This window comes from Dama dama, chromosome 3 (assembly GCF_033118175.1).
Source record: "Dama dama isolate Ldn47 chromosome 3, ASM3311817v1, whole genome shotgun sequence".
In the NCBI taxonomy this organism is placed as follows: Eukaryota; Metazoa; Chordata; class Mammalia; order Artiodactyla; family Cervidae; genus Dama; species Dama dama.
The window spans coordinates 34,862,360-34,886,897 of NC_083683.1; the positions used below are offsets into that span (position 1 = coordinate 34,862,360).

A 24,538-nucleotide genomic window follows, 5' to 3' on the forward strand; every position below is an offset into this window, starting at 1 on the left:
GGAATGTGAGTGTGGATGCCTTTATATAAAATTACCAAAAAATGACTAGGATAATATTTTCTATCTTTTTAACTTGTGTTTTATTCTTAATCTGCTTTGATTTTGTCTTAGAGTAAAAATATTTCTTGTTAAATGTAGCTTTTATTTTATGAAGAAATTCAGTCTCTAACATAAAATTTGATCTACTACAAGTAGAGACTACAATAGCAAAGATGTTTATTCTTTAAGCAAGTTTTTCTCTTATATACTCCCTGTGTAGTACTTATGAATTTTTGGTTTAATATATTCAGGTTTATACATTATGGAGGTATATTTTCATAAGACAACTAGGCAGTACCTTTTTGAGTCATTGTTATTTAAATTGCACTGGGTAATCATTCTGTTCTTACATTTCCTTTTGAAAATCTAGCCAGCAGTTACATGAATGCTTTTTGGTAATAGTTTGGGAAACAGGCTTTAGAGGGAAATCCTGTACTACAATTGATTAATGCCACTATTATCCTATTTTCTTAATCTGTGTATTGAAGAGGAATTAGTAATCAAATGTTTTTCTTCTTTGATTACTATATATCAGCGTGTGTGTATATATATACTGATACACATATATATATGGCATCACCAACTCAGTGGACATGAGTTTGAGCAAGCTCCAGGAGTAAGAGATGGGCAGGGAAGCCTGGCATGCTGCAGTCCATGGAGTTGCAGAATCAGACATGACTCAACAATTGAACTGAACTCAACTATATATCAAAGAGCAGATTGCCTTGTTTTTGGACAAATAGGGAAACACACACACACACACACACAAACACATAAAGCTATCTTTTACATTTGTGTTATTCTTGAGACTTCATTATTTTATTGTTATTTCTCAGCCAAATGTAGATTCTTTAGTAGTAAAAGCAGTGATTAGTTTATGTGTCCAGAAGAACCAAGATACTTTAATAATCAGTGATTGTTTTTTTTCCTTATAGGAGAGAAGCCACAAGTCTTACCGTCCCTTAACAGTATTGACATTTCGCTTAAATTATCTGTTCAGTGAACTAACACCAATGTCATATCATCTCCTAAATATGATTTTTCATGCTGTGGTTAGTGTGATATTTCTGAAAGTCTGCAGACTTTTTCTGAATAACCAGAGTAGTATGATTGCCTCTTTACTTTTTGCAGTGCACCCAATACACACAGAAGCAGTAAGTAAAATTTATTTTTTGCATTATTCCTACACATGACTATAATGGTATATATTTTTAAGGAAAAAAAATTAACCATGACTTCAAGTATTTAAAGACTCCTTAAGTTGGTACAGTGTCTTACCTTCCTAATGCACTGGATATAGCTTTCCTATTGTGTAAAAATTTTCAATTTAAAACAATTTTTGAAACAAACATTTATTCATGAGTATAGCGTGTAATTATTCAGCTTTAGCAATGTAAAGTGGAAATGAATACGATTCTTTTCTTTGCAATTTTTTTTTTTTTGTGAATAAAGATTTTAAGTATTTGTCAACTTGGCTTTGTTTGTGTTTCAAAGGACAGAAAATAATAGAAACTTATGTAAGGCATGAAAATGTATCAGAATACATGCAAACGTAAGCAGACATCCTAACAAATGATGCTCAGTAATTTCATATTATTTATTACCATATGTTTAAAATTAGGCGGTGTCTCTACTATTGTCAGTATTGCTCATGACCAACACATATTAAATTATAACCTTACTTAATTTGGTAATCTTGAGACTCCAAAGTTGCCTCTCAGCAGAGCAAGGAGGACTCTATTCAGTTGTTTTATTATGAGCTTTTAGTTTGAAACAGTGGTCTGTGTGTTTAAACTCTGCAGAGCTGTGTGTGTGCGATGCAGTGTCGTCGTGTGTTTCTCCCAATATCCTGAGCCTTTTGGCATTTAACTGAACATTTTTCTATACATCTACAAAAATGATAGGTTGTTTTAAGTTTTATAGTGAGTTCAGAATACGTTAAAGAGTTTGGAGGGATTTTATATTTAAATTTTTTTAAGTTTAAAAGGGTATTTTAAAGTGTATTGTCTTTTTAAACTTTGCAGGTTTTATTTGTGAGATATGATGTATTGTATTGAGTTTGTTATATACTTATATTTTAAGAACACTTGAATTTTAAAAAAAAATTTAGAACTAAGTCTAGATGGTATACTATATATTTGTGTAAGATGTTACTGTTGAAGGAAGCTGGGTAAAGGGTAAACAGGACTTCTCTATACTATTTCTGCAACTTCCTCGGAGTCTATAATTATTGATAGTTAAAATAATAAAAGCTAATAGTTACTGATGAATATATTTTTATGTAAGATACCCAAATTCACCACATGAGGGCACTCAAGGAATGCCTAAAAAACAGAAATGTGCACTTGAAAAGTTACAGCGGCTTAATTTCTAATTAAACTGCGGTTGCAATTTTATATAGTTAAAATTTGAAAACGCTTTTCATTAATATGGACCCCCTGCCTTTCCCTCCCAGGTAACAGGTGTTGTAGGACGAGCAGAGCTCCTGTCCTCTGTCTTTTTTCTGGCTGCGTTTTTGTCATACACTAAATCAAAAGGACCAGGTAACTCCATAGGTAAATGTCTAAGGTTCAGCGCTTTTCCTTTAGCTGTGAAACTCAAGTAATTTGTATTTACTTCAAGTGGTTCTTATTATGCCATATTTGTTTATATATCATGTTACTTTAGCATCTGTGGACATAAGAAAAGTATGCAATATTGTCAGTATTAAAAATTGAGTGTAGTTTATATTTTATCATGACTAGCAATTTCTAGTTGATCTAATTTTTTAAAATTTCCCTAGAATATAGGAGTTTTAGGGTTATTGTGAGTTCTGTCTGCCATTACCTCCAAATAATTAAAGTAGCAATACTTAGTTGTCTTTCTATAAATAACGCCTGTGAAGGCTATAACATGTATTGTTTAGGCAAGATTAAAATCCTCTTAGAGTATAACTTTCATTGTGTCAGTCATAGTTCAGCTGTTCATTGACTCCCCTCTATGTCATCTGCATTGGAAAATGCCTTGTATACATTAGCCCACTAGTCCTAGTGATGCTTGGCATTGTCAGAAAACAAATTCCAGGCAATAAAAATGATTTTTAAAGACTGTGGATACAGTGAACATGAAATGGACTTCACATAATGGTCTTAATCTGGTTAATCTTAAAATTTATTTCTGAGGTTTTTTTCCTGTGTTCTTGGAGAATGTTCTCACTATAGACCCAAGGCATTGATGATAAGGAGCCTCATTTTTATATGTATGAAAATGAGGTTTCAAGAAATAAGCAGTTCAGCTAAACAGCTTCTTAGATTTGTCATGTGAGTAGGTTTGCTTTATGCTGCTACGCGTAATGCCTTTTTAAAACAGTTTGGGTTCAGCGTAGCAAAGTGGTTAGAAGCATGGCCTGTGGAGTCCAGTTTCACGTTTCAGGCCCACCGTTTAGTAGCTTCATTTACTGTGTTGGTCAAATTACATCACCTCTGTGCTTTAGTTTCTTTATAAAATGTAGGTAATAAGAGTCTCTACCTGTTGAGAAGGATTAGTTGAGTTAAGCATGTTAAGGCATTTAAATCTGTACCTGGCTCATCGGAAGCAGTAACCCTATTTTCCCTGTTGCCTGTCATGCAGTGAGAGGTAGTTCAGTAACTAATATGGAATTGCAAGCCAAGATCATCTTTAAATACCATCCTAAACATGAATGATAAACTTAGAATATATTGTGAACTTCAAGATTGTAATCAGGCCTCTGCCTACTTCCCTAAACGTGCCTCCTACAGTTTTACCCTAGTCTCTTCACTATAGCCAAGCAAGCCTTGCTGATCTTCAAACAGGTGAAGCACTGGCTTTTACACTTGCTGTCCCCTCTTGCTTGAATTTTCTTCCGTCAGATCTTCACATAGTTACTTATATTCTTTGCATCATCAGGCCTCAGCACAGCGGTTTCCCTCTTAGAGAAACTCTTCATTCTAGCTAAAGTAGCCTTTCATTTTATTATATTGTTTCATTCTTAGTAATTTTACTTGGTTATTTTTTAAAATTTCTTATTCTTTGTAACTCTAGTTTCTTTATTTCCTTTAGAATCACTTGTTTTAAATTATTTTAACTTCTTAGTTTATCTTTTCAGGTAATTCTTATTTAGTTAGTGTATGTTATTGTGTTTGTACTCTCTTTTTTAACTGTAGTACCCTTCAGATATCTACTTATCATATTTTAAAAGGCTTTTGATCTCATGTTCTCTGAAAGTTATTGACCACTGTCTAATAATGAAAAAGACCAGGGCCACTGTGTCCATCCAGTGACTTAATTAAACCCAGGATGGAAATTTCCAGGCTTCCCAGGACCGCTTCTGATCACTGTTGTTGTTGCCACCCAACCATCTCACCGTTTGTTGCCCTGTCTCCTCCTGCCCTCAGTCTTCCCCAGCATCAAGGTCTTTTCCAATGAGTCGTCTCTTCACATCAGGTAGCCAAAGTATTAGAGCTTCAGCATCAGTCCTTCCAATGAATATTCAGGGTTGATTTCCTTTAAGATTGACTGATTTGATCCCCTTGCTCTTCAGGGACTCTCTAGAGTCTTCCCCAACACCACAGTTCAAAAGCATCAATTCTTCGCCACTCAGCCTTCTTTATGGTCCTACGCTCACATCCGTACGTGACCCCTGCAAATGTAGTAAATACTAAAAATAACTAAAAATAAATACATGATTGCCGAAGATATGTGTCTTTACACATGTAAAATCAGCTTGGAATCCTGTGTTTGAAATTGGAATAGATTTTGATTATTGAAATTGATTCTATACTGAACACATGTATTTTTTTTTAATGTCAATTTATTTAGCAGGAGTACTTACTTGGGACTAAATCACCATAGTGACTTCAGCCACAGAGATCTGATTATAAAAATCAGTGTGTACGTTCATAGTCACCAAAGGTTGAAGAACTAAAGTGACTGGTTTTAGCAAAACTTTTGCCTTTATTAGAACTATTAGTTGCTTAAATTAAATCCAGCATCATGGAATGCAGCTGTTTGGTTTCTATTCCTTGGAGTGAAAGTATAATACAAATTAGCAAGTTTTGTATTTAGTTTTGTATTTAGTATGAGAAGAACCAAGTTAAAGTCATGGTCTGCTTACTGTGTATGACTCTAGTTAAACCTCCAAAATTCTTTCCTCATCTTGAATATGATTCCAACTGCCTTCATATCCCATAGAGTGATTGAAATGCTATGAAATACACTAAACTGGTTATCTAAACTGTTTAATATACCTGTTATCAAGGCCATTGTTTCCCACTTTTTTTATTATATGCATACCATTTCAGTCATACTATATTCTCTGTATCCTTCACTTGCCAAGCTTATTCCCTCCTCTACACCTTTATTCATACATACCCCTTTCCCAGTTTTTTTTATGTCTCATATGTCCTTCAAGGTCCAGCTTTCGGTTCAGTTTGTTTTGTAAATAATCATCTACTAATTTCTTGGCTCTGTGAATTTCTTGTTGACTTTTAGCCAGGTAATTCAGCCCTTAATATAATCTGTTACATTAGTATTAACAGTTTGGGCCTAACTAGAATACGAGAGATTTTCTGAGGAAGGAATAGTGTTATACTCAATACTTCTAATGGTGTTCTAGGTTGGTTTTTTTGTTTTTTCCTTTTAGGTAATTTTAATCTATAGAGTTCTTCAAAATTGAAAATGATTTCGAAAACATAGTTCTATATTAAACCCAATGACAAAAATAAAAATGTAATAGCTTCATGAATTCTGTTATTTATACCTGGATTTAAGTCAGTTATTTGAGTTTTATTTGATTAATGTTCTTATTAAAAACTGAGGTCACACAATCATTCTACCATGTGGAAGAGTTATAAATCATATTTTCTGATAAGAAAGCTGAAGCTCAAAAAAGTTGCCTAAAATCCCAAAGCAAATTAGTGGTAAATCCAGATTTAGTCTCACAATTCATTATTCTTTAATCAGATTACTACTAAGTAGAAGCACACAGTACAAAAGACATTTACTCACAATTGATGAATGTAAATTTTCCCCTTAAATAGAACTTGTGAATTTTCTATTACAAATTTTTGTTATAGTATTGATTTAAATGCATATTGTTAACCTGTTTTAGTTTTCCTCGTCTTTTTTTCCCAGTAACAATGGTAATGTACTTTGCCCAGTAGTTTTCAGTTTCAAATTTTTAATTACTTACAAATATAATAAAGTGTATAGATATCTCTATGATAATTTCAGATATTTATCTTCATTTCAGATTGATAGTTCATTAATCACTGCACTCAACACTAAATTTCTCTTTTCCAAATTGGCCACCCTACCGTTGTTTTTAAATGTTAGCATTTGATTAGGTAATTTTCCTCTTCACAAAATTTTTTAGTTCAAATTATATATATTAATGTACTGTTTTGAATATATAAAGCAAAAATTGCTTACAACATTTGAAGTTTTTCAGTAATATCTAATTGTTGTCTTATTCTTTTATGATATTGTAAAATTATTTTTGTGTGTTTTTATATTTTTCTGTTCCTGAATTGTAGCGTGGACTCCAATTGCATTGACAGTTTTTTTAGTGGCTGTTGCAACACTGTGTAAAGAACAAGGAATAACAGTTGTGGGAATTTGCTGTGTATATGAAGTATTTATTGCCCAAGGGGTAAGGAGAAATATAAATTTCCTTGTTGCTGTCTTTTATATTGTTTGATTCAGATTCTAATGATTTATTTTCTAAATTATCATCATATAAATTGCTTTACCAATAATATTTAGCAAAAATTTGCAAGAAACAAGCATATTTTGCCTTCATACCCACTGAATATTACTTAACATCTTATATTACACCTTCAGTTTTTTAAGGACAGATTTTTAAGTTTCAATAAAGGAACTGTTGGGCAGTTTGCAAAAGCACCAGTAATACTGTATAGTATAATTCATTATTGGATAAGACTGTTGGGCTCAGTTTTATTCATTATCAGTTCCACCAGTTCCATGTTGATTTTATAATTATAGTCAATTTTTATTTAATCTTACAATTAGAAAGTACAGTTGTTGAAAATGTTACAGTAAATTTCTATTTTTTACTTAATTTTTTTTCTTTTTCTAGTATACTTTGCCATTGTTATGTACTACTGCTGGACAGTTTCTTCGTGGAAAGGGTAGTATTCCATTTTCTATGCTGCAGACACTAATAAAACTCATTGTTTTGATGTTCAGCACACTGTTACTTGTTGTGATTAGAGTCCAGGTTATTCAGTCGCAACTTCCAGTGTTCACCAGGTATGAAATTCTGGTTCTTTTTCTTTTTTCCTTTTTTTTTTTTTAAACTTTGAGTTTCAAGTGATTGCAAATGTTTCAGAAAGTCTTTGATTTACACTAAGGTTTTTTAACAGCTTTATTGAGTTATAATTTATACTTTTTAAGAACCCTCATGTATTTAAAATGTTAAGATTAATAGGTTTGATATACGTGTACACTCATGGAAGCATCAGTCAAGATAATGCTCCCCCAGTTGGTTAAGTGTTCAGTCTTCCATATCCTTGGTCATTTTTGTCTACTTGTTCTATTAATTATTGAGAAAAGGATGTTGAAATCTCTGACTGTAACTGATCAGAGTTACAGACTGATTGATTTGTCTATTTCTCCTCAGTTCTGTCAATTTTTGCTTCCTGTATTTATTGTAAAACTCTACAATAAAGTATATCAATATTTAGGATTTTGATGTCTTCTTGATGAATTGATCCCTTTATCATTATTAAATGAGCTTTTTTATCCCTAGTAATAGTCTTTACTAAGAAATTCACTTTTCCTTATATTAATATAACTACTCCAGCTGTCTTTTTGTTAGTGATAAATGGTTTATCTTTTTTCATTCTTTTACCTCTTAATTCTATCTATATCTTTATATTTAAAGTAGATTTTTTATAGGCTACATATAGTTGGGTCTTCCTTTTTTGTTTGGTCAGATAATCTGTCTTTTAAATGGTGGCTTCAGCTGTCTGATACAGTTTGTTGTAAATCTACCATCTTACTAATTGTTTTCTCTTTGTCTCATCTGTTCTTTGTTCTATTTTTTCTCTGTTTTGAATTGAGTATTTTGTATTACTCCATTCTTATCTCCTTGTTGGCTTATTAGCTATAAATTTTTGCTGTGTATTTTTAGTGATTGCTTTAGGGGTTTTTTTGGTTTACATCATTTATTTATCACAATTTATCTTTAAGGAATATTATAATTGTATGTATGTCAATTATAAATGTAAATATATATAGTACTAATATATATATAATAAATGCATTTTTATACAAACACTTTAAATAATAATGTAGCCTTTGTGCTATTTTCATATTTTTTATTGAGTATACATTATAAATCCCACAATACATTGTTATTTTTTCCTGTAAACAGTTATCTTTGAAAGATTAAATTTTTAAAAAATTTTGTGTTACCCCATAGAGTTACCATTTCTAGTGTTCTTCCTTTGTTAGATCAAGATTTTCATCTGGTACCATTTTTCCTTGTGACTGAAGGACTTTCTTTGACATTTCTTAACATGTAGGACTGCGCTGGTGATGAATTCTTTAAGCTTTTGTATATATAATACCTTTATTTTACCTTTATTTTTGAAAGATATTTTCCTTGAGTGTAGAATTCTACAATGCTGGTTTTCATTCACTAACCTAAAAATATTAGTCTATATTCTATGGCTTGTGTTATGTTAAATGGAAAATCTTTTCATCCTTATCTTTATGTTTCTGCATGTAGTATGTCTTTTGTTTTTCAATATTTGCTTTTAATAGTTTCTCTTTATCGTTGTTTCTCTTCTCTGTATTTTTTAATTGAGACATAATTGACATATAGCATTTTATTAGTGAACAACATAATGAATCTTACACACACACAAATGATTACCATAATAAATTTAGTCAACATCCATCACCACACATAATTACCAAAAAGTTTTTTTTCTTTTGATGAGAACTTTTAAGATCTATACTCTTAGCAACTTCCAAATATATGATACAGTATTATTAACTACAATCATGATCCTGTACATTACAACTTCAGGACTTATAACAAACTGGGTGAAAATGGCCAGAAGTTGCAAGCTTTCAGTTACTGTTTGTTTTATCTTCATGTTTCTTGTGCTTAGGTTAATTTAGCTTTTTAGAATATGTAGGTCTTAACTTCATATACATTTTGGAATTGTTTCAGTTATAAACTTCTTGAAACATTTTTTCTTTGCTCTCCTTTCTTCCTCTGCGGACACCAATTACATGTACTTTAGGCTTCTTGAAATACTACTGTTACTCTATATTTATTTCTCTTCCCTCCAAAGCTATTTTTCCCATTTTCATCTTGGATAATTTCTTCCATTGTAGCTTCAAGTTTACTAATTTTTTTCTGCATGTCTAATCTGTCCTTAATTTCTTTTATTTTTCATCTCAGACATTTTCATCTCTATTTGAGTTCTGTTTGAGCTGTGTGTGTGTTTGTTTGTGTATGTATTCCATATTTCTAACTGTTAGGACTTTAATGTCCTTTTCCACTGATTTTGTCATCTGTGTAATTTCTTGATCAGTTTAGATTGAATAATTTTTCTCCTCATGGATTGTATTTTTCTATCTCTTCACATGCTTGGTAGTTTTTCTAATAGGTACTGTATCTGATTTTACCTTATGTATTCCTATAAATATTGTAGAGCATTGTTCTCAGATGCATGTAAGTTATTTGAAAGATGTTTCATCTTCAGGTGTTGCTTTTAAGCTTTGTTTTAGGAGACCATAGCAGTGTTTGTTTAACAGCTAAGTCGTGTCTGGCTCTTTTGGCAACCCCATGGACTGTAGCCTGCCAGGCTCCTCTGTCGGTGGGATTTTCAGGCCAGAATCCTAGAGTGAGTTACCACTTCCTTCTCCAGGGGATCTTCCCTACCCAAGGATTGAACCCACTTCTGCATTGGCAGGAGCATTTCTTACCACTGAACCACCTGGGAAGCATAGCAGCATTTAGGATAGGGCTAATTTTGCTCCCTTGCTGACACAAGACCCTTCTGAGCTCTCCTTGATAGACTTCGCGTTATGAGGATTTCCACTCTGGCTGCTGAAGAACTGTTCCCAGTTGTGAGTTTTTATCTGATCCTCTCAGAAGGTACTTTCCAAACTGTATTAGTTTTCCTAGACCTGCTGTAACAATTGACCAGAAACTGAGTGGCTTCAAGAGCAGGAACTTATTGTCTCACAGCACTGGAGGCCAGAGTCCAAAAATCAAGGTGTCAGGCACAGTTCGTTCCTTCGGAAGGCTCTGGGAAAGAATCTGTTCTATGCCTAGCTTCTGGCGGTTGCTGGCAATCTTTGACATTCCTTGGCGCGTTGCTGTATCACTGTAATCTGCTCCGTCTTTGCCTAGCCTTTTTCCCTGTGTGTTTCTCTGTATTTTCTCTTCTTTGTGTGAGAACATCAGTCATTAGATGGTGCTGTGCTGTGCTTAGTCGCGCGGTCATGTCCGACTCTGCGACCCCATGACTGCAGCCTGCCAGGCTCCTCTGTCCATGGGGATGCTTCAGGGAAGAGCACTAGAGTGGGTCACCATGCCCTCATTAGATAGTGGGCCCACCCTTAATCCAGTGTGACCTCATCTTAACTCTGACTGCATTGACAAAGACCTTCTTGCTGATAAAGTCACATTCTGGGGTTTTGGGTAGACATAAACTTTGGGGAGACAGAAATCAACCCCCTATACTGTCCTTAGGTATTTCTTTGTGTATATATGCTGATCAGTTCTCATTAGTACTGAAAACTGGAGAGAGAGCCTTTACAGATATGAGTTCTCTTTCTCAACAGTTTTCTTCTTCCTGGTATTCTGCCTGCTAATTCTAACCCCCCTGGACTTCTAGGGCTCCCAGCTCCATCTTCTCAATTTAGGGATACAAATGGTCTCCACTCAGATTCTCTCTTGTTGCTGCACAGACTAAAAATTCTATCCAAGTTATAAACTCTTTAGATAGGACTCCCCTCATCTGTTTTTTGTTTTTATTTTTCCTATCAATCAAGTGTCATTGTCCTTCTTTGCTTGATGCTTAGAATGTTAAAGGAAAGTTTAATTTTCCTTTTTTTTAATTTTGTTTAAGGCTAGAAGCAAAAGTTATACTGAATTTTAACATTCTTCTTATCTTTTTTTTCCTGCTCTCATAGCATTTTTCCACACCTCACTCATCCAAAGTTTAAAAGAAAATTTATAAAGTTGCCTATTCATAGTTTTATTCAAGTGACTGACATTACATGCAAGAACTTTTTTTTAAACAAAAGCCCAATTTTTTTCCATTATAGGTTATTACAAGATACTGAATATAGTTCCCTTTGCTATGCAATAGGACCTTGTTTATCTCTTTTATATATAGTAAGGTATATCTGTTAAATCCAAGCTCCTAATTTATCCCTCCCTTACCTTTTCCCCTTTGGTAGTCATATATTTGTTTTCTATGTCTGAGTCTCTTTCCGTTTAGTAAATAAGTTCATTTGTATCTTCTTTTAGATTCCACATATAAGTGATATCATATGTGGAATATGATATCATATCTCTACCTAATTTACTTCACCAAGTATGATAATCTCTAGGTCTATCCATGTTGGTGTAAATGGTATTATTTCATTGTTCTTTTATGTCTGAGTAATATTCCATTGTATAATAACTATCCTTAATAGCATTTTTTTCTATAAAGAATATTTACTTTTTACTACCAGAATTTTTACTTCTGAGTCTAGCCATGCTAAACTAAAAGCTCATTTAAGCATGATAGTGTGGAAAGTAGATTGAATTGTAGATAGATATTTTGTATTTCCTTCTACACTTCTTAGTCCTAATGTTTCCTGTTTATCATTTGTTTTAGGGAATTTGAATCAACTCTTTTGCATCTCTGGTTCTATAATATGAAAATGTGCCTTATAGGTGTGAATGTATTTATTTTTTGTATATATATGTAGACGGGTATATGGAGTATGTTATGTTTAACACCGTATTTTCCAAATATAAGCATTTTAAAATTTGTGTATATGTACGTGTGTTATATAAATTTTATTCTGTTATCCTTTGAGGTTGATTGTAATATGATTAGACTTGCTTTGACATGTATTCTTTGACTGAAGTTCAATTATCAAATAATTTATCCTAAATAATTAATCTTTCTAAATGAACTCTGACAAGTGGATGACAGGACAAGGTTTTGTGTTCAGTTTTGTTGGTCATGTTGAGAATTCAAATCCTGACTTTGAAGATATAGTATTTTTCATACATGTATGTATTGAGGTATGAAAGTTTTGGAGAAGGGATTGGCTGTCCACTCCAGTATTCTCGCCTGGAGAATCCCAAGGAGAGAAGAGCCTGGAGGGCTGCAGCTCATAGGGTTGCAAAGAGTCGGACACGACTGAAGCGACTTAGCCCAGCAGGAAAGTTTAGAAAATATTGTTTGTTCAAAAAATAATTCATTTTTCTCAACCAGTTGATATTTTTAAGAAGACCAAGTCAAATAAGTGATAGAGGTTGATTTTTCTTTGACTTATTCATTTTAAAATGAGAGTTGGGTTTTTAAGCAACTATAGTAGAGGAAGGAAATACTCACACAGTCATGTCCAGCTCTTGGTGACCCCATGGGCTGTAGCTCACAGGCTCCTTCTGTCCATGGAATTCAGGCGAGAATTCGTAAGTGGGTGGCCATTCCCTTCTCCAGCGGATCTTCCTGACCCAGTGACTCTACCTACCTTGCAGGCGGATTCTTTACCATCTGAGTCACCAGGGAAGATTTAAACAACTATATGTTAACACAATTTAGATATGTTAATACAATTTAGAACATAGTGTAAAGAATTAAAAATCTGAAATGATTAATTTAAATGTACTTTTAAAAAATGATTTGACTTAATTTGCAGTAAACAGACTAGTAATATATCATGGCCTATATAAACTAGGATATAAGTTGTATTAAGTAGAGCACAAATAAAATGTGCCGTATGGCTGTGCAGTTACTACTCTGTACTAGAATTTGGTTTTTAGCTTTGTAGAAGTCAAAACAAAAAGAAAAAGCTCACAGATGATTTAGTTGTCTCTGTGACAAAAGAAAACATAGTTCTAGAAAACATAATTTTCATTAACATTTGGTGATGAAAGAAACATCTCTTAAAGGAAAAGATTAATTAGTGTTCTCAGAAGCATTCATACAACAATGAATCGTACAAAACTTTTCTTATGATGTTGAAGCAGAAAGCCATAATTTAATAAAAGCATTTCTGCAGAATGTCATAATATTATAGAATACCTGTCTGAATCATTCTCATAATAAACTAGAAATAGGTAACCTGCTTGCCTCTCAAACAGTTCTTCATAAATATCATACCTCTCAATTAGACGTTTCATAAAGAAATTTGAACTCAGGCAAGAATCTAAGGTTTCCATAAAGAGTTTATGTCTTTAGCAAGATTACATGTAAAATGCTGTTTTTATTATTGTTGTTCAGTATTTGTATCTTTTATATATTAACTTTGTGTTTAAAGTGTTTTAATTTCAGTAACTTTTTTTTTTTTTTCATTCTTTACACAGGTTTGATAACCCAGCTGCTGTAAGCCCAACTCCTACAAGGCAGCTGACTTTTAACTACCTGCTTCCTGTGAATGCTTGGCTTCTATTAAATCCTTCAGAGCTCTGCTGTGATTGGACCATGGGAACAATACCACTGATAGAGTCATTTCTAGATGTTCGAAATCTTGCCACGTTTATTTTTTTTTGCTTTTTGGGAGCTTTGGGAGTATTTAGTCTCAGATATCCTAGTAATTCCTCCAAGACTGTTTTAATGGTAAGAAAGTTGCGTAAATTTTCAGATGATACTATATTCAGTTTATTAATTGAGTGCCTTTAGTTTTTCAAAAGCATCTTTGAAAAATTGCTGTCTGTCTTTGTTCGTGTCATCCTAATTTATGAACTTATTTTAGGCTATACTATAATTATATGTCAGAGTTTGATTAATGCTGCACATTCAGCATGTGACACAAAGAGTGATTATGAATTTCCCTAATTTGGTGGGAACTCTGAAATCATGGAGCATCCTTTTTAGCATTTTGTTTTTTATTTCTTACCTTTACCCCACTAGATTATACACCCTTTTAAAGAAATTATTCAGTATACTGTATACTACTTTGTTTTCTTGGCACAGAGAAGAGGATCATGTAAGATAAGCCCCTAGAAATGCATAGCTCTTTATTTTTCATTAGCAAAACTTTCATTACTCCCTGAGGTATTTCTTGACTATGTTCAGAGAATTCTGATTATTTGAAAGTCTTTTTTTGTTTTTATGAGATCTGTTTCTTTGCAGTTTTCTTAGCTCTGCCCTCACTTCTTACTCATAATAATTGTGTTGCCTCTTACTTTAAATTATGGAAGGAAATAATCATCTTCAACATTTTCTTAAGAATTTACTGTTTGCCAGAAAGTGTTTTAATACTTTGCAAGTATATTCTGGCTGCAGCCACTAGATTCATTTATTCATTCAATAAAATTTTTGATTTGTAGCCTATGTAGCAGGTAGCATTTTAGGCACTGAGTATATGACAGTAAAAAGAAATACAGGACCCCCATTGCCAGAGAACTCACATTCTAGAGAAATTTGAAAGACTATAGGGATTGAAGTGAAGTGAAGTCACTCAGTCGTGTCCGACTCTGCGACCCTGTGGACTGCAGCCCACCAGGCTTCTCTGTTGATGGGATTCTCCAGGCAAGAATACTGGAGTGGATTGCCATTTCCTTCTCCAATAGGGATTGAAGAAAGATATATTTACTAGTGCCTGGACTTGTTGAGTTTGAGGTATCTTTGAAATTTTCTAACGGAGATTTTGAATGGCGCTTAGTGCCTGGAGTTTTGTGGCAAAGCCTGAGATATGCATAAAAAAATTTGATAAATTGCCACAGAGAAATTTGACAGTTGCCATAGAGATAGTAATTGAAAACAAGATGTAAAGAAGAAGACCTTTGGAGGGGTTATAGAGCAGGCTTTCTCAACTGGGATTTTGTCACATCTCTTGGAGGTGGTAACTAGCTATCACCATTCTAGATGCATAGAAGTTAATTCATACACGTAATGCATGCCTTAGACTATTTGTTCTTAATTTTCCCTCAATAAATAGTTGAAGGGGCTGAATAGAATGATAGAGAAGAAGGCTGTATCTCAGTCAGTCTTGAAAAGCTTCCATATTTAGGTGTTGTGTAAAGGAAAATAAACCAAATAGCTGCTGCTGCTGCTAAGTCCTGTCCGACTCTGTGTGACCCCATAGACGGCAGTCCACCGGGCTCCCTTGTCCCTGGGATTCTCCAGGCAAGAACACTGGAGTGGGTTGCCATTTCCTACTCCAATGCGTGAAAGTGAAGTCGCTCAGTCATGTCCGACTCTTGGCGACTCCATGGACTACAACCAACCAGGCTCCTCCATCCATGGGATTTTTCAGGCAAGAGTACCAAATAGGAATAGACCAAATGGACAGAAAGGTAGGAAAACGTTTCTGGAAAAATGGTTAACACCAACAGTTGCTGTCAAATAGTGAGATCAGTTGGATTTGACTTCTTTTATGTAGTTACTTGGCTTCTCTCGTGGCTCAGACTGTAAAGCATCTGCTTGCAATGCTGGAGACCTGGGTTTGATCCCTGGGTTGGAAAGGTCCCCTGGAGAAGGAAATGGCAACCCACTCCAGTATTCTTGCCTGGAAAACCCCGTGGGTGGAGAAACTTGGTAGGCTGTAGTCCATGGGGTCACAGAGTCGGACACGACTGAGCGCCTTCATTTTTCATTCATGTAGTTACTTAAATGAAATCTGTATCTGTGGAGTGATTTGATTAGGAGATGAGGAAGGGAAGATTGCTAGTGTAGGTAACCTTTAGGAATGATTTAACTGAATGTTTCAAAGAAGGAGACAAGGTCTAATTTAGAGAAGATAGCCAGTCAGGCAGTGGCTTCAAGTATAACAAAGCAACTGATCTTTTGTTGGGGGGTCAGGGCTTGGGGGAAGCATAGAGACCTGGAATTGATGGACCTTCCGAGGCTGAAGTTGGTTGATATTGGGGGGAAGACTTGCTTGGTTGGCATTTAGAATCACTTTCATGGGAGTACTCAGTTGGCTGACCTTTATACACAGAGATATCACTAATGGGTTTGCTTACAAAAAGGTACTCTGAGTTGAAACATTAAGTGAGGTTACAACCAACTGCTTGTTAACCATGTCCACAAAAATCTTTCCCTAAGAGTGTGGGAACTTGTTTTTACCTAAGGGTCATAATGAATGGTTAAGATAACTTAAAGATAATATTGTCAAAGGAGAAGATTTTTAAGGTTGGAAAGGCAAAAGCGTTTTTAGCATAGAAAGTTGTTATAAGAAAGTGATTAGGTAAATGAAAGGTTGATTGATTTTAAGATTAGAGGTGTTAGAGCTCAGGTTTGGCCTCAGATAGATGGAGACACTGCTTATGTTATAGGAAGGATGGAAATGGTCGTGAACGTAGATGTTAATAGATTTAGTAGCAGAGAATTAAAGAAATTCTTGTTTTATTGCTTTTGTTTTTTCTGAAAGTTTGGTAGTGTAGTCACCTCCTAAAAGTGATGTGGGTCAGAAATTTGAGAAAAATAGTCAAGATTGAAAATAGTAAAAGAGAGTGAGAGTGAGCCTACCAAAGAAACCTAGAATCTTGAGCAGTCTTAAGGATTTAATTTGAAGTTGATTATGAATTTATGATGATAAAGATTTATTTTTGCTTTGGGACTTTGTCTAATAATGCTTTGCAGCTCACATAAATAAAAACGAAGCAGATACATGGTAGAATATATCTAAAACTGAGTTTCTACTAAAAAGCAAAATAAAGAGTAGTTAAATACAAAGTTTTGGCAAGTAAAATAATGATTTGTATAATGCAAACAATAAAAAATAGAAAGGATATTGCCAATGAAATTAACATAGATTTACATTAATTACGTTATATTTTGTATGAATAAAAAAAGAACCCTTGTGACTTTAGGTATAACTGCTTTAAATATAGTCCTAAACATACTCTTAAATTTTTTGAAATTGAAATAGAGTCAATTTATGATACTGTGTTAGTTTTGTAGAAAACAAAGTTAGCTACCAAAGGAGAAGGGTCTTGCCTGGTGTCTCAGTGGTAAAGAATCTATCTGCCAATGCAAGACCCAGGAGCCGCAGGTTTGATTCCTGGGTCAGGAAGATCCCCTGGAGTAGGAAATGGCAACCCACTCCAGTATTCTTGCCTGGGAAATCCCGTGGACAGAGCCTGGCGGGCTATAGTCCATGGGGTCGCGAAAGAGTTGGACAGGACTCTTAGCAATTTAGCAATGTGGGAAAGGGGAGGAAGAAGTGGGATAAATTTGGAATATAGCATTAACAGATACAAGCTATTGATATTATACATAAAATAAAAAATAGAAAACTATATTCAATAGCTTGTAATAATCTATTATAGAAAATAGTCTGAAAATAAATTAATGTATGTATAAAACTAAACATACTGTTTTTAATGGTAATATTATTTGAAGCTATCTGAAAGAGGTAAGTAAACCAAAGGAGTGTCTACCAAGCACCAGGTATGTTAAGCACTTAATAAATAAGATGTCATGTGTATCTCAATAGTATAAGTAGTTAATCCATTTATTTATTTAAAAAAGTGGAGTCACAAGGTGATTGGAGTAGTTTACTCCAGATTTGCCTCCAGAACTCTTTGCTGTTTCCATTCTTTGAGAAGATATTGCATTATAGTTAACTTGGTTGGCATACATTAACAGCGTATTAGAACATCTGAGTAAGTCAATCATTGAGACATTTCTTATTGAAGAATCAATAGATTTTTTTTTGAGAGATGGCTTTTCTTTTTTTGTGTAGCTTATTCATCAATCCATGATGCCTCTTTGGATGAATTTAACACTTTATTCTTTCAAATGAAATTGCCTTAGGGCATCCATGAATTAACAGGAAATTTTTTTAAAAAGGATCATGTATTTAGGAACAAATACCTCTGTTTCACAGCTACCTGGTTGTTTTTGTCAAACATTTCTGGAAAGTGGAAAGTGAATTATGCACTCTTAATGTTTTACCTTTTTGAATAGAAAGAAAGCACTAAAATTTCAGACTTACAAATTGCTAATAAATGAGCAGTTTGATGGTAGTGCTTTTCTTCAGATTCAGTGTTGGATCATTACAAATTACTAATTTGTGATTCATGGAGAAAGTATTCTTTTCACTATTTACATTTCTACATTGATTTTCAGTAGTAAAGTATAATAAGAAGCATTGGTTTGTCTCAAACTGTTAGAAGACTCTCAGACTTCTGAAATTGAAAAAACAACATATTTATTCCACAAGGTACTATAAAACAAATCAGAGTAAGAGAATATGGAAGCAGATGTCCGTAGAAACAGATATCCTACTGACAACCAGCTTATTTCTTTCCATAAGTTATTTGTGTGCTAGTTATTTTCTCTTATCTTTTGTAATGACTGTAATCTGGAAACCATATGCCATCCCATTTTCAAAATGGCAAAAACATCTAAGCATTTTGTGATGTTTATTTCTAACACAGTGCACAGTGTTGGAAATTTAGAAATTCTTACGGAATAAGTGACTGTTGATTTAAAGGGGCCAGTTTTATTTTTATTCATATACTAAGTCTGTTAAATGTATGTGACCTATCAGAATACTATGCAGAGCAACGCTGAAGTAACGTATAGAAGTAGTCTACTGTCTTGTTGAAACGTAGCTGATCAATTTCCAGTATTCGTTACACATAGTAGTAATACTAATATCTTTTCCTGTCAGTTTATTTTTACCACGTGCACATAAGTTATGTAAAATGTTAATCGCTCAGTCGTGTCTGACTCTTTGCGCACATTAGTTAGACATATAAAAATTACTGATTTTTTTTTAGATATATTTTCAAAAATTTTTTATTTGATGAGGCTGAGGTGTCAGCTCTAGTGTTTAGGAAGATGTCATCTCACCTTGCTGACATACATCCTCATGTTTATTGTTACCATCCTTAAGTTTCCTTCTCTGTGTTTAAATCAGTATTCTTTATAGTGTTATTAAAATTGATCCACCAGTATTATCCAAATTAAATGATAAAATATTTGGATTTGACTGTTGATGTGTGTATATTTTTTAATTTAATAAATTATCTTTTTTCTCTTTGTAGGCGCTTTGTTTAATGGCATTACCATTTATTCCTGCATCAAATCTTTTTTTCCCAGTTGGATTTGTTGTTGCTGAGCGAGTATTATATGTTCCTAGCATGGGGTTCTGTATTTTGGTAGCCCATGGATGGCAGAAAATATCAAACAAAAGGTGAATTAAAATGTTAGTGCATTTAATGCTTACTAACTGTAGAATTTAGTATGATGCATTTAAGTGTTTAAAATGTCTGTTCTATTTTTATGTCATCTTTTTATACCTTTTTGTTTTTCACATTGATAGTCTCCTTAGCTCCTTAACTCCTACCTTATCTATGTTTTTCCTCATATTTATATAATTTTATTTTACAGTCTAACACATAAGAGACTTTAATTCAGATGCAGATGCTACAAAGAACATTATTGAGACTAAAGTTTCAAATGATCATTGCTGCTTTCATATGTAATGAATTAAGATACAGTCGTCTTAAATGAGTCATATTGGATTAATACATGTAAAATGCATATAGAAAGTAAAAGTAATTTCTTGCTTCATAGAAACCACCATGTTCTAGTTGCCTTAAACTCACTGTTAAGGAACAGAATAATCACTGATTGTATATAGTCACTGTTTCTTTTTTCTTACTTTCCCGTCCCCTTTCAGCCCACAGAATTGACTTGTCTTCATCACTTGACTGTTTTGTAACACGTTGAGTCTTGTGGCTAAATCCGGTCCCTGCTTGGTTTAAAGTGTATCTCCTGGCAGCTGTCAAAGTCTCTGTCCTGACTCTCCGCCACCTGTATTCATTTCTGCTCAACCTCTTTTCAGATTCTTGCTGTTGTACCAGCTCTTTAAATGTTTTTTATTTCTCAGAGTTTTACAAATAGCTGTTTTTCTCACATTGCATGTTCTCCCTGACAATCTCATCCATGACTACAATTTTCACTCTAATATAAACTTTCTCGTAGCTTCTACCCATGTATCCAGTTATGATCACTACCAATCTTGTAGTGCCTCCCATGTGCCAGCTCTGTAATACATTTATGTAGATTTGTTTTCTCGTTTAATCTAGAAATCCCTTAACTTCATTTTGCACATTTGAAAATTGAAGCTCATATAAGTTACCTGAATTACAAAAGACCACACAGCTAGTAAACAGCAGAGTCTTGATTTAAATTTATATCTGACTATCTCTCATGTCCATGGTCCTTCTGATCCATGTACTTTTATCCTGGTTAAGTGGATCTATCAAAGTGAAAGAAACAGAACTTTGTAACTGAGGCAAAAAGCAAAAGCTCAAAGAACATTAATCCTACTAATACCAAATAAGATCATAGTGATTATCGAAGTATAAGGATCGTTGTGTAAGTGACAAATTGTGTCCCAAGTGATTAACCTAAAGCTGTGGAAGTAATTTGCATCTATTTTATAAAGGGTTAATTTTACTATGACTTTTAATGAATAATTCTAGCTTTTTAAAATGTAAAATTCTGGGACTTCCCTGGTGGTCTACTTGTTAAGAATCCCTCAGCCAGTGCAGGGGAGACATCCAGTCCCTGGTTCAGGAACTAAGATCCCACGTGCATAGGGCAGCTAGGCCTGCGCACCACAGCTTTTGAGCCCACGTGCCCCAGAGTCCGTGCTCTGCGGCAAGGATAGCCACCACGTTGAGAAGCCTGCACACCGCAGCTAAAGAAAGCTGTGTGCAGCGAAGACCCAGCACAGCCACACACACAGGATTCTCTGAAGAGTGTCATGGTCACCTGTGGTGTGTATTGTAAGCGGTAATGGTTTTAAATATAGCCAGGGATAAGACTGACCCTTTATAAACACCACTAAGGGTATTCAGGTTATAGGTAATGATCCAAAAGAACTGTAAGAAGTCACGATTAAAAATTTGGTTTATCAGTTTTTTTGTCATTGAACTTTATACAGTAGTGTTTATAATGTTTAATTTTTTTGGTGTTATTCTCTCTCAAGCTGGATGATTATTAGAAGAATCCCTAGTCTTTAGAATAAATTCAAACACAACATTTAGAGATATTTAACATATTTCTTACCTCTTTTTGGTGATGAAGACAATGTTTTTTTGTTCTGCTTTTTCTTCCTTAAACAGTGTATTTAAAAAGTTATCCTGGGTTTGTCTATCTTTGGTGATATTCACTCATGCCTTAAAAACACTCCACAGGAATTGGGATTGGGAGTCTGAATATACGCTGTTTATGTCAGCCTTGAAGGTAAAATGTTATTCAAAATATATCACCGATTATTTCCTATTGCCATTTCTGCTACAGTGTTCTAACTTTATTTTTAACTAGACAATTAATTCTCAATGTTACATACTTCATCAAAAAGTTTATAAAAATAATTTGTTCTTTGTATAATCTATACCATAACCAGTGCTCTGAATAGTACTTAGTTGTATGTCTGGAGCATATATGAATAATTCACCAAATGCTATACAATTGTTAGATGCTGAAATGATAAAATGTTTAAATGTGAATACTTTGTTTCATTTATTCTTAAGGTGTACTTTTTTTTTTAAGCTTTTAACATGTCTGAAATCAGAATAAATCTTACAGTGAAAGGCATCTTACAATTAATGACCTTTTTTGTTTCTTAATGATATATAAGATAACGATGAGCCTTACAACTGATGGCATCTTAGATTCAATGAAATAAAATACATGGCAGAAAATGGCACCCTATCATACTGAGGATAACCAATGGTTATAAAACTATAGGCAAGATAGGTACTGGCAGACAGGAGGGATGTTGCATCTCTATGGAATGGACAATATAAATGAGAAAAGTTCTTTTAAAAATCATATGATTTGTTTTCTGTAAAAGTTATAAGCAAAGATTTTTTTTCAGTTGCTTCTTTTCTTCAAATCTTTAAACTCTTAACTTCCTTTTTGGCTGTTTCTGTACTCTGCACAGTTCCCATTACTCTAATAGACTACATAAATAGCTTTATGTCAAGCCTCAAAATAAGTCATCAGTGCAGTGTTTAAACATGTTCTCTCGTGCAAATTCCTTCTTTCCCAAAAGACTATAAATAATAGAGCAGGAATTTTCAAACAACTCTATGCTTTGATGAAGTAAAATTTTAATATATAAAATAGATGAACTGAAGTTTTAGCATGTTGATGTTGAAAAGGAGGAGAGGTTAAATTTCATGAAGCCGTTTTCTTTTTGACCCCTTCTTCATCTCCATGGAACACTCTATTCCTAATAATATATCAGATAGTTATCTGTGTTAATTGGAGTTACATATATGGAGTTATATATATACATATACACACACACATGTACATACACTTTTTTTTCCTCTGAAAGAAATCTGAATGATTTCCAGTTTTGGGGGATATAATTGACACATAACTTCATCTTAACTTTAAAGTGTATAATATAATTATATATATATATATATGTGTGTGTATATATATATATATATATATATATATATATAACAATTACCAGAATAAATTAACATCCATCACTTCATTTAGTTACTTTTTTTTCTTGTGATGAGAACTTCTGAAACCTACTTTCTTATCAACTTTCAAACATGCAATATAGTACTGTTAACTGTGTTCCCTGTTCTATATATTTGCATCCTTAGACCTTACTTGTAACTCAGAGTTTGTACCTTTGAACTACCTTCATCCATTCATAGACACTTCTATGGAGTACTCCTTTCCTAATAGTATACCAAACAAAATCTGTGTTAATTAGACTCATTTTTTAAAATTTAACTAATTTCTATCTGTACTTCTGTATTTAAGGTAAATAAAAATAATGCCAAATTATGGAATAATGTGGGTCATGCTCTGGAAAATGAAAAAAACTTTGAGAGAGCTTTGAAATACTTCTTACAGGCTACGCATGTTCAGCCAGGTAAGCATTATTGATTAATAAAGCTATTGTTAATAGTTTGTTTTCTTTTTGAAAATTTGATTACATTTGTAGAAAGTAGGTGGAGTTTATTTTCAAGCTTTATTCCAACTGACTTGAATACTATAATGTTTGGTGCTGGCTTATTTTTTGAATTGGGTTATATGTTAGAGCTATTTATATCAGACATTTAGGGATGTTTTTAAATACAGATTGTTGGATGGCACTGATGAGCAGTTTTGGTGGAGTGATAGATACAAAGGCCTGTTAGGGTAGAAGAAGAACTGGAGGCAGTTGATATTAAAAACTGATAAGATGTGTTGGTGTTGAGTGTGGGGTCAAGAGAGGGCAGTAGGAAGCTGGGGGTTTTGGGTTTTATTTTTTTGTTTGTTTTGGTTTTAAAGATGAAAGAAACAAGGCATGTATGTGACTAGTGCATTGAAGCTGGGCAAAGTAGTAATTCAAGGTTGGGGAACGGAGTAAAGGATTGATGTTCTTGAATAGATGAGAATAGATAATTAGGATCTGGTACTCAGGATGAGGATTTCAGTCAGCTGAATCAGTAGTTACCATACAGTAACAGGGAAAGCAGAGTGCAGAAACATGAGTATAGATAGGCAGGTGAATAATAGACAGATAACTTCTGGAAGTTATTCTTTGTTTGCTTGTTTTCTCAGTGACATAAAAGCAGGATCAACAGTAGAGTGTGGGGAAGGGAGAGGACGTTCTGGAGATCTAAGACCAGGAGAGAGTCTGAAGTAGTCATCTAGGACATGGCTTCAGAAACTTTAATGTGTGTGTGAATCACCTGGAGATCTAATGGTGCATGTTCTGGTGTATAGAGATTTAGAGTAGGGCCTGAAGTTCTGCATTTCTAATAAGTTCCTAGGTGATACTTAGCCCATGAATCACGTATTGAGACACTAAGATCTAGGAAAATGTATAGACTAGGAAAACGCAGTGTGATTGCCAAGCAGCTGTAACACCCTTCTTGAGGCTAGCAGTGCTTAATTAAAATTAAACCAATTGATGTGGTTATGTTTTTCTCCCACTACTTTATATATAGTATAGACAGGCACAGAGAATTTGGTTAAACAGGATTAGGATTTTGTCAGATGTGTACTACTAAACAAAGGGTTAAGGGAATATTGAGACATAGTCTAAGCTGGTTATGAAGAGATGTGAGAGAGGGTGAAACATGAGGAAAAGATGGTCAGATGAGTGGTTTATAGATCTGAAATTGTTGGTTTCTGAGGAGGGTCTAGCTGAAGCATTGCTTGTTTTCAGTAGAAATGCTGTTGGCATTTCAAGTATGCAGAACTGTCTGTATTCCAGGGTATGTACCAAATATGGCCCCCACCTACCAAATATACTCATTACTTTCCATTCAGCATGGTAACCAAAACCACACACA

General features: G+C 33.9%; 1 protein-coding gene across 4 annotated transcripts in view; it reads left to right on the forward strand.

Moving 5' to 3' along the window:
• The window catches only part of TMTC3 (transmembrane O-mannosyltransferase targeting cadherins 3), a 59,802-nt gene that overhangs the window by 20,495 nt on the left and 14,769 nt on the right, over positions 1–24,538 (forward strand). For 3 of the 4 annotated variants that reach the window (XM_061125542.1, XM_061125524.1, XM_061125514.1), the window contains exons 3-10: positions 975–1,193; positions 2,495–2,594; positions 6,573–6,688; positions 7,136–7,308; positions 13,616–13,868; positions 19,253–19,401; positions 21,344–21,464; positions 23,016–23,127. In XM_061125542.1, coding sequence (XP_060981525.1) covers positions 975–1,193; positions 2,495–2,594; positions 6,573–6,688; positions 7,136–7,308; positions 13,616–13,868; positions 19,253–19,401; positions 21,344–21,464; positions 23,016–23,127 — 1,243 coding nt within the window. The remainder of the gene's footprint in view (positions 1–974; positions 1,194–2,494; positions 2,595–6,572; positions 6,689–7,135; positions 7,309–13,615; positions 13,869–19,252; positions 19,402–21,343; positions 21,465–23,015; positions 23,128–24,538) is intronic. The other variant, XM_061125533.1, reaches the window with a different exon arrangement.